At 39.9% G+C, this 14,178-nt stretch overlaps 1 protein-coding gene across 2 annotated transcripts in view; it reads left to right on the top strand.

The window, feature by feature from the left end:
• LOC141153528 (eukaryotic translation initiation factor 4E) overlaps nucleotides 1–11,662 on the top strand; it is a 44,230-nt gene extending 32,568 nt beyond the window's left edge. For both annotated transcript variants that reach the window (XM_073638428.1, XM_073638417.1), the window contains 4 exons: nucleotides 2,735–2,798; nucleotides 4,109–4,222; nucleotides 8,871–9,010; nucleotides 11,105–11,662. In XM_073638428.1, coding sequence (XP_073494529.1) covers nucleotides 2,735–2,798; nucleotides 4,109–4,222; nucleotides 8,871–9,010; nucleotides 11,105–11,219 — 433 coding nt within the window. In that variant the 3' untranslated portion in view covers nucleotides 11,220–11,662. The remainder of the gene's footprint in view (nucleotides 1–2,734; nucleotides 2,799–4,108; nucleotides 4,223–8,870; nucleotides 9,011–11,104) is intronic.
• The last annotated feature ends 2,516 nt before the right edge of the window (nucleotides 11,663–14,178 follow it).

The raw sequence follows: 14,178 nt of genomic DNA, 5'->3' as shown, positions 1-14,178 counted from the left end.
TCCAAAAATTCCTGTGAAGCACGTGAAGGGTTAATAAACTTCTTGAATGTGGTTTTGAGCACCTTGAGGGGTGCAGTTTATAGAATGGTGTCACTTTTGCATATTTTCTGTCATAAAGGCCCCTCAAAGTCACTTCAAATGTGATGTGGTCCCTAAAAACAAATGTTTTTGTAAATTTTGTTGGAAAAATGAGAAATCGCTGATCAACTTTTAACCCTTATAGCACACTAATAAAAAAAAAAAATTTGGGTTCCAAAATTGTGGGAAATGTTAAGTATTTTGTGTAACATATCTCTGACTTAATGGAATAAAAATTAAAATTTTGAAAATTGTGAAGTTTTCGCCAAATTTCCAATTTTTTTCACAAATAAACGCAAGTGATATCAAAGATATTTTACCACAATCATGAAGTACGATATGTCATGAAAAAGCAGTCTCAGAATCAGGGGGATCCGTTGAAGCGTTCCAGAGTAATTACCTCATAAAGTGACAGTGGTCAGAATTGTAAAAATTGGCCTGGTCATTAACGTGCAAACCACCCTAGGGGGTAAAGGGGTTAATGTTGATGATTATGGCTTACAGCCACTGAAAACACAGAAGTCATTATCTCAGTAAATTAGAATACTTTATAACAGCTTGAAAATGTTTTTAAAATCTGAAATGTATGTTCAGTAAATGCACTCAATACTTGGTCGAGGCTTTTTTTGCATCAATTACTGCATCAATGTAGCGTGGCATAGAGGCGATCAGCCTGTGGCACTGCTGAGGTGTTATGGAAGCCCAGGTTGCTGTGATAGCAGCCTTCAGCTCGTCTGCATTGTTGGGTCTGGTGTCTCTCATCTTCCTCTTGACAATACCCCATAGATTCAGGCGAGTTTGCTGGCCAATCAAGTACAGTGATACTGTTGTTTTTAAACCAGGTATTGGTACTTTTGGCAGTGTGGACAGGTGCCAAGTCCTGCTGGAGAATGACATTTCCATCTCCAAAAAGCTTGTCGGCAGAGGGAAGCATGAAGTGCTCTAAAATTTCTTTGTAGGCGGCTGCGCTGACTTTGGTCTTGATAAAACACAGTGGACCTACATCAGCAGATGACATGGCTCCCCAAACCATCACTGATTGTGGAAACTTCACACTAGACCTCAAGCAGCTTGGATTGTGGCCTCTCCACTCTTCCTCCAGACTCTGGACCTTGATTTTCAAATGAGAATTGGAACTCTGGGACCTTGTGGAGTGTGTCAATGACTGCCTTCTGGACATCTGTCAAGTCAGCAGTCTTCCCCATGATTGTGGAGCCTACTGAAAGAGACTAAGGGACCTTTTTAAACGCTTAGGAAGCCTTTGCAGGTGTTTTTTGTTAATTATTTCAATTTACTGAGATAATGGCTTTTGTGTTTTCATTGGCTGTAAGCCATAATCACCAACATTAACAGAAATAAACACTTGAAATAGGTCACTCTGTGTGTAATGACTCTATATAATGAGTTTCATTTTTTGTATTGAAGAACTGAAATTAACTTTTTGATATTCTAATTTAGTGAGAAGCACTTGTAGTGAACATGGTAAATTAATTGTGGAATTGCACTTTTTTTTTTTGTTGCAATTTCTCCTCACTTGAAATTTTTAATTTTTTCCTGTCTTCCAGTACACTGTTGTAAAATTAACTGTAATTCAAAAGTGCATGTTGTCCAGCAAAAACAAGCCATCATACGGCTATGTGGACGGAAATGTAAAAAAAAAAAATTCTCTCTTGAAGGAAGGGGAGTTAAAAAAACGGAAAATGGCCCGGTGGTGAAGGAGTTAAACAACTGCCTATTGGTAAAGGTTTACCGATTGGAAGTCATTTAGTGCTGCCCATTGATCATATTCTTGGTCTGTGTGCACACTTTAAGTATTTGCTGCTTTTTTGTCATGCTTGTTTTGCACATTTGTCATAAAAAGTGAAGGATTTCTAGTAGCAGCAACGTGAGTGAATGAGCTTTCTGAAGGCTTATGTACATGTTGCTTATTTTTTCCTCGTAGATTGAAGCAGCAACATGTCATTTTGTAACTTTTGTCGCCTATTCTAATGAATGGTAAAAATACATGCCAAAAAGCGCTTATTTTATGTTGCATTTTCCTGCCAACACAAGTATTTGCAGCAGATTTTTCTGCTGTAAATACTGAACATGTGCACATACCCTTAGTCTATACTTGTTTCTTGTCTATGCAATAATTATCACAACCAGAACTTGCTGGGAACAACACCTTTGTGCTTTGCCACGGTCTTCCCTTAATCTATTGATATAGATTAGCGTTTTTATGAATGGCCTCCATAGCTCTTGTTCTTTTTTCCTTTCTGATATTAACTTATGGGAAAAGCACAGTGGTCCTAATTATGCAGGTGAAGCGTGCAGCACGGTGGCTCAGTGGTTAGCACTGCAGCCTCGCAGCGCTGGGGTCCTGAGTTCAAATCCCACCAAGGACAACATCTGCAAGGAGTTTGTATGTTCTCCCTGTGTCTGCGTGGGTTTCCTCCGGGTTCTCCGGTTTCCTCCCATACTCCACATACTGATAGGGAATGTAGATTGTGAGCCCCAATGGGGACAGTGCCGATAATGTCTGTAAAGTGCTGTGGAATTAATGGTGCTATATAAGTGAGTAAAATAAGAAGCATATTCTAGGTTCGTCATTGTAGTCCTGACTACCAGATTTCTGCTGATTCTTCATGACTTTTTTTTTTTATCCCCCTCTCAGGCTATACAATCACATTCAGTTGTCTAGTAACTTAATGTCAGGTTGTGACTACTCCCTCTTTAAGGTAAGTCTTACACTATATATCAGATGGCTGATTACTGATAGCGATTTTGTGTGTAGCATATAATTGTTTAAAATATCAGCATTTTTGCGGTGGGCGGTATGAACCAGCTGACGAATTCCATTTTAAATGGCAACTTTCATTTTTAGTTATGGGTGATCAGTGCCCTCCATTGTTATTTTAAATTACTCAGAATTAGAACTTCTGCTATGGGGCCCCATGATTTTTATATACTACCCTGCCTGCGAGGAAATACCCAATTCTCCGGCCATGTGATCTGACTCTTAAGGTCTGTTAGTTACAATGGAGGACAACCCCTTTTAAGTTTGTTTCCACATGAAAACGTTTATTATGTTTCATAAGGAAAAACTTCCTCAATTGTAGACATTTTTTAAATAAATATCAAGGTTGGCCTGTGACTTTGTCTAAGTTTTAAATGTTGTCCCTCTGTGTATTTTAATTGGACATCCATGCTTTAAAGGGAACCTGTCGCCCCCAAAACTGAAGTTGAACTATTTGACATTCATATAGGGAGCTTAACCCAGTTTCATTTGATATGTAAATTAGGGCCCTTTGGTGCACCCTTGGCGTGGCCAAGTCTCGGCACACCTTTCTGACACCTCACTTACCATCCTTCTATCCCTTCTGTTATGGTGCTTGACTGTGGTTACTATAAAGCACTGCCTGATCTAAATCCCCAGCCCTGCATGCACTGACATTTGTGGCCTGAGAGTAGACTGTGTCAGCGTGTACATGTTCTCATCTCCCCTCCTGGCAGCACCTGCTGAGTGATGCTTTGTGCAGCGAGCACACAGGAGAGGTATAAGAAGGCACCTGCACCACTGACACTGTGTGCGCTCTAGGATTCAGAAGTGTCAGTGTGTACAGGGCTGTACTGACCTAGATCTGGCAGCCCTTCATGGCAAATGCTGTCAATCACCATAAGTTATGCCTGGTGAGCCTTACAGGCAATCAGCTGCTGTTCTTGTGCTGATTCACTCTTATTACTCTTGGACGTATGTTCGAGAAATGGAAGTGAAGCTGCAAGGCTTATCTAGCATAATGTCATCATACCCAGCAGGTGATACTTTTATTTTAAAAGTGGGGCTATGTCATTTAAAAAAGGGTTTGTTCGTACTATGGACAGCCCCTTCAAGCTCTTCATCCATCTATTACATTCTTATGAGCTGTATGAACCTTAACCAGGAAGATCTGCCTCTTGGGCTGCTATAATAAGGTTGAAGACCAGTCATGTCTTGTTTTAGCTCACTGTATGATGTTAACCTGAAATTGACCTTTTTTTTCCCATCTAGGATGGAATTGAGCCCATGTGGGAGGATGAGAAGAATAAGCGTGGAGGAAGATGGCTAATTACCCTGAATAAGCAGCAAAGAAGAAACGACTTAGATCGCTTTTGGTTAGAAACGGTAGGTTTTTATTCCATCATACCTTACACTGAAGTAGTTTGGAGGAAACTCTACATTCACCAAACAAGGCACAGTTGAGTCACAACAAAACTGCCTTTGAATGACCTTCCCAATTTGCCAAAGAATAGAAAGATTCATTACTTACACCCTTCTGGCTAATGGCCAGATCCTATTATTTATTCATACCTGTAACCCTATATATTGAGTTTAGAAAAGGGGTTGTTTCTTAACGTCTCTCTAGAAAGCAGAGGACTTCATCTGCTCTCTTATGCTGCCTCTGAGAAGGGTAACGATGTTGTCAGTAGTTTGCCTTGGATGAGAATTTGTGCACACGTATGTGTACAACCTTTCCTCATAGTTAAAATCTGACATATCCCTTTAAAAGGGGTGTCTAGTGAACAACAAGTCATCAGCTATCCACAGGAATGGTGGGTGAGCCACCAATGGGGGTCCTTCACCAATCGGCAGACCGAGGAATTTTTATTCTCAACAGGAAACTTTATCCCCGTTACACCTAACTGCTGGTCCATCCATTGTCTGAGGCTTCCAGCAAAAGCCAAGCACAGCTCGGCAATGCCATTGGAAACAAATGAAGGTGCAGGTCAACATCCACACTGCCGCTCCATTTTAACGAGGATAAAAGTCCCACCTTATGCCGATGGCTGCAGGTCCCATCTGTCAGACCCCCCCCCCCCAATCTGTCCTGTGGATAGGTGGTAACTTGTTTTCAGCCGACAACCCTTTTAACAACTTTGTTTCCACTTTTGATGCACTAAACACATGTAAAAAGTATCATGGTACTGGCAGCTGCAAATCTATAATGAAAAACTGTACTTGGATTTTTCACCTTGGCCTGACCTTTACTGCCAACTTTTACAAATGTTTTTAAGATCTTTGTAAACTGTAGTTATATTTTTGCCTAATGTGTTATCTTATGCGCGGATTGGAGGACTAAGAAAGTAAAGCTAAAGCAGTTGTATGGCTTTTACTGATACTATCCTCCTATAAAAAACAAAATGGTAGAGGAACAGGCATGGTTCCAAGACTGACTCTGAGCCTACTTAATCTACCAACATTATTTTACGAGCATTGGTACATTAATGTATTTTAATATCAAGTGTTTTGATGAATATGAAGCATTTAAAAAAAAAAAAATACATATTAAATACCCCCCACCCCTTTTCCCCCTTGCCAAATTTCTGTTGTATCCTAAAAAGTCGCATCAAAATATATTATGTAAACTGTATGTTAAACTCCAAAAAGAAAGGGAAAAAAACAAAGCCAAAATTGCCATTTTTCAGTCACCGCACTACCAAAAATAAATATGCAGTACTCGCAAAAAGTTAGGGATATTTGGCATTTGGGTGAAATTACAGAAAATATAAAAGGTTCACATTAGGGTATGTGCCCACGTAGCGTTTTACAAGCGTATTTGATGTGGAATTTCCGCAGCGGAAACGCTTGTAAAACGCTTACTAATCCGCACCCCGTGGTCCCTAATGAGAATCCGCAAGTTCTATGCCCATGCTGCGGATTTTTCCGCAGCGTTTTTGATGCGCACAAAAATCCGCACCATGTCATTTAATTTTGCGTTTCCGCATGTGGAATTGCCATTTCAATGCAATAAAAAACACGCGATAAACGCTTGCATAATTCCGCATGCGTTTTTCCAGGAAAGGACATGCGGAAATGAAGCACAAATTTTCCACAACGTGGGCACATGAAAGTAGGGCATTTAAGTAGAAGCGTGCAATGGTTATTTTCTCCTCTCGAACAATATATTGAAACAAAAGCCAACAACCTTGGTGGATATATCCCCAAAAAAAGTCAATGTTTCAATAACTTGTCATGTAGCCTTGAGCATCAAATACAGCTTGACAACATTGTCTCATGCTGTTCACAAGTCAAGTTGTCTGCTGAGGCATGGCATCCCACTCTTCTCAAAAGGCTGCCCTCAGGTCATTGAGGTTCTGGGGTACAGAGTTACGAGCCTCTACACGGCGACTCAGCTCATCCCATAGGTTTTCTATGGGATTCAAGTCTGGTGGAAGTGCAGGCCACTCCAGCAGACGTTCCCTAATGATGTGACCTCGATGAGCTGGAGCATGGTCATCCATGAAGATGAAATTAGGCCTGTGTTGTTCGTGCAGAGGTACAATGACTGGATTAATGATATTCGATAGTAGTAGTAGCTTCTCACTGTATCATTCACAAAGTGCAGGGCAGTTCTGTATTGACTAGACACAACTGCCCACAATGTAACACCACCAGGACTGGTGACAACAGTGGCTGATGCACAGCTCTCCTTGACGTGTCCAACATCTCCAATAGCTGACTATTAATAACAGCTCACAACTGTTTGGTTAGCCATTACTGGCTAGATTACAGGGGGATCCCAGAAAAAAATTACTGTAGGGACCCCTATAAAATCTAACCAGCAAAGGCTAAACCGACAGCTGTGGGATGATATTAATAGCCAGGGAAGGGGCCATGTATACTGGCCCCCTCCGAGGCCAATATCAGCTCTCAGCCGCCCCAGATATGGCGCATCAATAAAATGCGCCAAATCTGTCACTTAGCCTCTCTTCCCACTTGCCTTGATGCGGTGGTGTGAAGATCCAGGGTCTTCTGTGGGCGTAAAACTATTTAGACAACACAGGGTGAGGATAAAACAGCGTGGTAATACTTTATTGAACCACCAAACGGACAATAAACACATAGAACAATCTCGGCAAATACCCAAGATGGTACAACATTACACAGTCTCACCCTTCCTCTGGCCCACCTGGGATAGAACAGCTGCGACTTTGGGACTTCCAGGGCCAACTACCTTAACCAGTGGCCCCCTGCTTCTGGCGGGCACCCACAGAGAGGAGGTAGTGGCAAGCTTGGGAAGCTAGCAGTCCATCTAGGTACAAGGCCAGGAGACCCGAGGATCCCACCCTGACCTGTCCGAGAGTTTCCATGGGGCCAGATGACTGGCTGGTCCCAATATGGCTTCTCTGAATGTCTCCATGGGTTCCAGGCGACCGGGGGGTCCCACTTGGCAACCCCAAACAACATATCCATGGGGCCAGGTGACTTCATCGTCCCAACCTGGTTTCCCCAAATGTATGCATGGGCACTCTGATGGTCAAAGGAGCAGATCCGTAACTTTCCAGTCAGGGCCATATACTCATAGGCTGGAATCATTTAGAATCCAAATTTGTGTCTCTTTGGTTAAAGCCATGCTTCCAAGCTGATGGTCTGAGAGAGTCTGATCTTTGATTCTCCTTGTAAGGTCTTTCAGTTCTCCTTGCAGCAAGATAGAAAAACCCTTTTTATATTTGCATATGTGGCTAAAGTTATCAGTCACAGGTCAGAGGTGCAGGGCTCACTCGGGTCTCATTGTTTTTGAGCTAATCAATTTACATGGTTGGTATACCAGGGGACTCTTTAAACATCTATCTGCCTTTAGTATAATATGCAATTAGCATAGTAACAAACATCATTGTTCATAGACCAATAGAAGGCAACAATCAGGGTTATACAAATACTGGTCTGTCCTTCTTGACCAGCCACAGAAATACATTTACACGTAAACATGAACACAATACTGTATTTCTCCTGGCTTAACAAATCTAATTGTCTGGCTGATTAAGATTAGAAGCTGTGCTGTCACAGGTGGCAAGTAGGTTAATAGGGTTGGGGTTCATGTCAGCCTTGTATTGGCAGCTGACATGAAGGCTAGGTTAGTAATGTGGGCATCTACAAGACACCCCCATTACTAACCGTATAGTAAAAGTTTTGAAATACACTGCCTGAAAAAATCCTTCATTTGAAATTAAAGTCAACACAGTTTTAGTCATTTATTTAAAAATAAAAAAAACCAGTATACTTGCCTAATCCCCTGAAGCCATTGTCACCTGTAAAAATTTTAAAAAACAAACAAAAAACTATCGCTCATCTATCCAAAGTGATGAAATAATCCAGAGTGTCCCACGGCGATCGGATCATTTGTAGAACAGTCACATCAGCAGTCACTGATTTGACTGCTGTACATAACAGCAGACTGACACAGGAGTGGAATTTCTCGATGTGACTGTTCTGCAACTGATCCGATCGCTGTGAGATACTCTGGATTACAGGAGACAGGTGAGGGATGTAGTGGTTTATTTTGATTTTTTTACGGTTGACATGGGCATCGGGGATTTGGTGTTGGGTGAGTATAATGTGTTTTTTTTTTTTGTTTGTTTTTTTTTCTTGTCCGCGGGTCACAGGCACCGGCTGATGAGACTACTTTTCCCACCAGCGGTAACTGTTCACGCTGTTATCAGCGGCAGCAGCAGTAGGCTGATGGGAGTACTAGACTCTCATCAGTCGACGCCTGTGACCTGTGGTCAATTCTTTGTGTTTTTGCTTTGTTTTTGACCCATTAACTTCAATTGAGTCAGTCAAATATGCAGCAAAAATCCACAGCAAATCTGCAAACCTTTTTATACCTGTGGATTTGACTGATTGTCTTAGGCAGTATTTCGGAGTGAATGATAGTGGTTGCTAAGGAAAGTTAGAAAAAAAAAAAAAAAAATCCTTTTATCTCTTGTACAACTGTTTTAAGAATAAATTTAAACTGTAGTTAATATTTCAATGTATATATATATTTTTTTAGCTCATGTGCCTTATTGGAGAGTCCTTTGATGACTACAGTGATGATATATGTGGAGCTGTTGTAAATGTTAGAGCAAAAGGAGATAAAATAGCAATTTGGACTACTGAATGTGAAAACAGGGACGCTGTTACACATATAGGGTAAGTTATAACATTTAAGTAATAGATAAAAGCGTTGTTATAGTAAATGTAATGTATACTATAGTGTTTAGGTTTTTTTTTCAAGTATAAGATCAATAATCTTTGTAAAGCTGGAAAAGTTGAAAAAATGTGTTTGCGTGTATATATGTATGCACATACGCGCTTGTTTAGTGGTTGGTATACAGCGATGGAGAAGGCACAGAAAGACAGAACGCAGAGTTTATTACTATGGGCACTCCGGCTGTCGCTGACAGCTGGATCCTTACTCCCGCTGCTACACGATCATGTAGCTGCACTGCGCTACTATGCCTTAATGTTTTAGACTGTGTCACTGCAGAGCTGGAGCTAGACCGCCCGGATGTTTAAAGTCTATGGGTGGTTTGGAAGCTCTTAAGGGAGGAAGGCTGGAGTCCAATGGACTGTCTACAGGTAACGGTAAAGTCTCACTATTTTGACAGACCTGTAAGACTAGATGCTTCTGAGCTGGGATGCATTACTGATAGTGGGGAAACTGAATGTGCAGCATGTAAACACAAGGGGTGATCTGGGCTGCTGTTATATACACAGCAATGTAAGAAGAATACTTTGTAGCAGCAACAACAGAGGTAAAGTCTGGAACAGCCAGCCTTCAATGAGGGGTGGCTGCTTCTGGCTTTCTTTTGTAACAGAATTGGTCTATTTAGCTTTCTCCATACAGAAAGCACAGCACAACCTCATACAATACCAGCGAAGCAGATGAGATTTCAGCAAATGTTATCTACACATTGCTGTGTAGAAATTGACCCTTTGAGAAAATTTGCAGCATGTCAATTCGTTGTGCAAAATTCAGTGCAGGTTCCACCCTTTTCCATTGGAAAGCGCAAAATCTAAGACAATTTTGCAGCAACATCCACCCCAAAGGTGCAACTTGTGAGCGGTTTACCGGGATTTACAAAGCTTGACCAAGAGTAGGAATCTTCTAAAATATAATGACCACTACTTGCCCTTTGAATCCTGTCCCTCATAAGCCCCCATCTCAAATAGCGAGATCCCTAGCGAGATCGCTGCTGAGTCACGGTTTTGGTGACGCAACAGCGACCTCACCAGCGATGTCGCTATGTGTGACACTTTGCAGCTATCAGGCCCCTGCTGTGAGGTCGCTGATCGCTGCAGAATGTCCTGGACCATTGTTTGGTCTTTGCCCTCCCGCTGGTCAGCACACATCGCTGTGTGTGACCAGCGGGAGCAGCGATCAGGCTTTTAACCATGATAAACAGCGGGTTACTAGGGGCACACGCGCACTTAGTAACCCGCTGTTTATCATGGTTACCACTCTGCTACGGTAAACGGTAACCTCCCGCTCACCGTAGAAGGCTCGTAACCATGATAAACAGCGGGTTACTAAGTGCGCGTGTGCCCCTAGTAACCCACTGTTTATCATGGTTACCAACCTGCTCCTGCTTCAGCAGGCTGGAAACCAGGATCAGGACATTGTGGAAAGATTCTTTCCACGATGTCGCTGCTCCCCTGATCGCTGGTGAGCCTGCCTGTTTGACAGCTCACCAACGATCACATAGCGACGCAGCAACGATCCCTGACAGGTCATATCGTTGTCGGGATCGCTGTAGTGTTGCTAAGTGTGACTGGGCCTATAGTTATGTTAATCATTTCATTGTTTAACGCCAGTTGTTGATATGCATGAAAAAGGCACCGCTGAGCCCAAACATTGTCTGCAGAGGTCACATGAATAATATGCAGCCTCATCTTGCAGAATAACCATTTAGAAGCTGCTATGTTCTCTCCCATTAGCTTGGCTGCGTAATCCAAGAAGGTATGTCAAAGATGGCAACTAACTTGGCTATGGTTGCTGTTTCTAAATATATCATGGCAAATATCAAGTAATGCATATCTATAGATAGTTTTATATATCAGTATAACAAAGAACTGTTTTTTTTTTAAAACAATTTCTAAGAAAAATATATATATATATATATATATATATATATATATATATATATATATATATATATATATATATATATATATATATATTATATTATATTATAATATAATATAATATAATATAATATAATTATTTTTTTTTTTTTTTTACAGGAGAGTTTACAAGGAAAGGTTAGGACTTCCCCCAAAAGTAGTGCTTGGATACCAGTCCCATGGAGACACGGCTACTAAGAGCGGCTCCACCACTAAGAATAGATTTGTTGTTTAAGAAGACGCCTTCTGAGTAGGAGACTGCGTCAAGCAATCACAACTTGGGAGCTGTACCAAAGCCTCTACAAAAGCAGAGTGGACTGCATAAAAAAATATGATTTCCACCTCAATATTGCTAAGAATTGTGAAGTCATTCGCCTTTTGTCTTGTGCTATGTTCAAATTTCCTCACATTTTATTTTTTTTATCTTATTTTTCATAAAATAAGTTGCCCAATCAGAACATTTCAACGCGCAAATGCCCTTCCTCCCAGTTATCTCATAGGTTGCCCAGGTTAACGCTGTAATAGTCATTATTTTTGCCTCTCTACTATTACAGACATATTTATCCAGAGTGTGCACTTGCAACTCCCACAGGAAAATGAATCTTTACATTTGCATTGTATGCAGTTACAATAGTTTGCTGATTTGCAAGGCGGAGGATTAAAATGCATTCAAACTTATCTAGCGATTCATGGTTTGTTTTATTTTATTTTTTTCTCATTTTAACAGCATTGTTCTGGCTGTATTTTGTGCTGATGTTGGCTGCTAGGTTTAATTTATTTGTTCCCTCCTTGATAACATTAGTAATATTCTGATTTTTTTTTTTTTTTTTTTTAAGTTCATGTAACATTTGGTGATGGATCTGGGGGATAAAAAAAAAGCAAATTGGTTGAATAAAAGTGTTATTTTTTTTGTGCGTTTAGAAACCTTCTTTAATTTAATTTTTTATTTTGTATGCCATTACAAAGCTTTGCTGCAAGTTTATGCATTTCAGTAGAATCCGTGATCTGTTTCTGTGATTTCTTAAACATAATTGTGGAATTTTTTTTTAATGTACATCATAATGACATTCCTTAATCTTTACTAGAAATAGTATGCCTTTGTTTTCGTCTTTTTTTTTTTTTTTTTTCTTTCTTTTTTTTTTTTTTTTTGTATCCTATTGCGTATTTTAACACATTGTATTAGACTATATTTTGCTTTGGTTATACAAGAAAAAAAAAATGGCTCAAGTAGCAAAGCAGTCACCATTCATATTAAGACAGTGTACAAAACTGTAAATAAAAGATGTACAGTGAATTGTCTTTTAGACAACTAGATTTGTCATTTTTTTTCCTTTCTATAAGAGGAATCACTCCCTTCAAAATGGCAACAGCCTATCCTCATATTTCTAACCTTTTATACACACTGGCATACAGCAGGTAAAATAAGTATTGAATACTTCACTAATTTATATTATATTTCTAAAGGTACTATTGGCATGAAATTCTAACCAGATGTCTGTAACAACCCATCCAATCCACACAGGCAAAGAAATCACACTATAGATGTCCATAAATTGTGTAATAATGAGAAATGACACAACGAATAAGTAATGAACACGCTTACTGAAATGTATTTAATACTTTGTACCAAAGCCTTTGTTGGTGATTACAGCTTCAAGACTCCTCCTGTATGGAGAAACTAGTCGCATGCATTGCTCAGGTGTCATTTTAGCCCATTCTTCCATACAAACACTCTTCAAATTTATATCATCAGATTTTTTTCTAGAATGTCTCATTACATTTGTCCATTCATCCTTCCTTCAATTACATGAAGTTTGCCACTGCCATATGCTGAAAAACAACTTCACTGTTGGTATGGTATTTTTGGGATGATATGCAGTGCCTTTTGGCCTCCAAACATGGTGTGTATTACAGCATCCAAAGAGTTCAATTGTGGTCTCATCTGACTAGACTATATTCTCCCAGTATTTCACAAGCTTATCTAAATGTTGTCTAGCAAACTTTAAATGTGCTTGAACATGCTTTTTGTACAGCAATGGAGTATTGCATAGTGAGCCTGCATACAGGCCATCGAGGTTTAGTGCATTACTTGGAATCAGCAGGTACAATTGTTTTAAAGTCTTTTTGTAGGTCTCCACAGGTGGTCATTGGCTCTTGGACAACTCTTCTGATAATTTTTTTTTTCACTCTGTCTGAAATCTTGCAGGGAGAGCACCTGGTTGTGGCTGGTTTATTGTGAAATTATATGTTTCTTCACTCCCAGATTATGGCCCCAACAGTACTCATTGGAACCTTCAGCAGTTTAAAAAAATCTTTTGTAATAAATGCCATCAGTATGTCTTGCAACAGTAAGGTTGTGAAAGTCTTGAGACAACTCACTGGTTTCATCCATCACAAGATGTTTCTTGTGTGGCGCCTTGGTAATGAGACACCTTTTTTTTTTTTTTTTTTTTTTTTTTTTTTTTTTTTTTTTATAGGCCATCAGTTGAACTAGCTAATATAATTTTTCACTAAGTGGCAGGATTGCTTTCTATCTGATAGAGATGAGCGAACCTGAACTTAAACGTTCAAGGTCCCGAACACTGACTTCTGGAAGTCCGTTTTAATGTTCGCAAGTCTGGGAGGAGGGAGAAAATTTTCAAGCTCCAAAGTTCGGGTCATTAATTTCAATGGGGTCTGGGTACAGTTCTGCGAACCAAACTATGTAATAAAGTTTGATCAGGTACCAGAACCTGAACTTCCATGGGTCCGCTTATTCTACTGATAGATTTCAGCTGATGTCATGACTTTTGTCTTCATGTGTTCAATTCGATTTCCTTGTGCTATTTCTCATTATTAAAACTTAGTTTATAGACCCCTATGGTTTGATTTCTTTGCCTGTATGGATTGGATGGGTTGTTACTGACATTTGATGAGAAGTTCATGTCAATAGCACCTTTAGAAATAGATTTACTTAGAAAATTAGTGACATGTTCAATACTTCACCCGCTGTAGAAATCTAACATAGTGTTCGTCTAAATATGGCAAGAATGTATTTGACTCTGGTGCCTGCATATCTGCAACTTTAAAAAAAAAAAAAAAAAAAAAGTCCTTTCATCTGGTACCTACTGCTGTTCTTAAAGGGGTTTTCCATTACGGTTTGTCCCCCTTTAAAAAGCACTAACCTTTCACAATCGCTTTTTTAAAAAAAAAAA

The sequence above is a fragment of the Phyllobates terribilis genome, unplaced genomic scaffold (assembly GCF_046119375.1).
Source record: "Phyllobates terribilis strain yellow unplaced genomic scaffold, ASM4611937v1 Scaffold_1__5_contigs__length_1240528914, whole genome shotgun sequence".
NCBI classification, from domain to species: Eukaryota; Metazoa; Chordata; class Amphibia; order Anura; family Dendrobatidae; genus Phyllobates; species Phyllobates terribilis.
The sequence above is the reverse complement of the archived record's forward strand: the minus strand, read 5'-3'. Positions and strand labels throughout refer to the sequence as shown.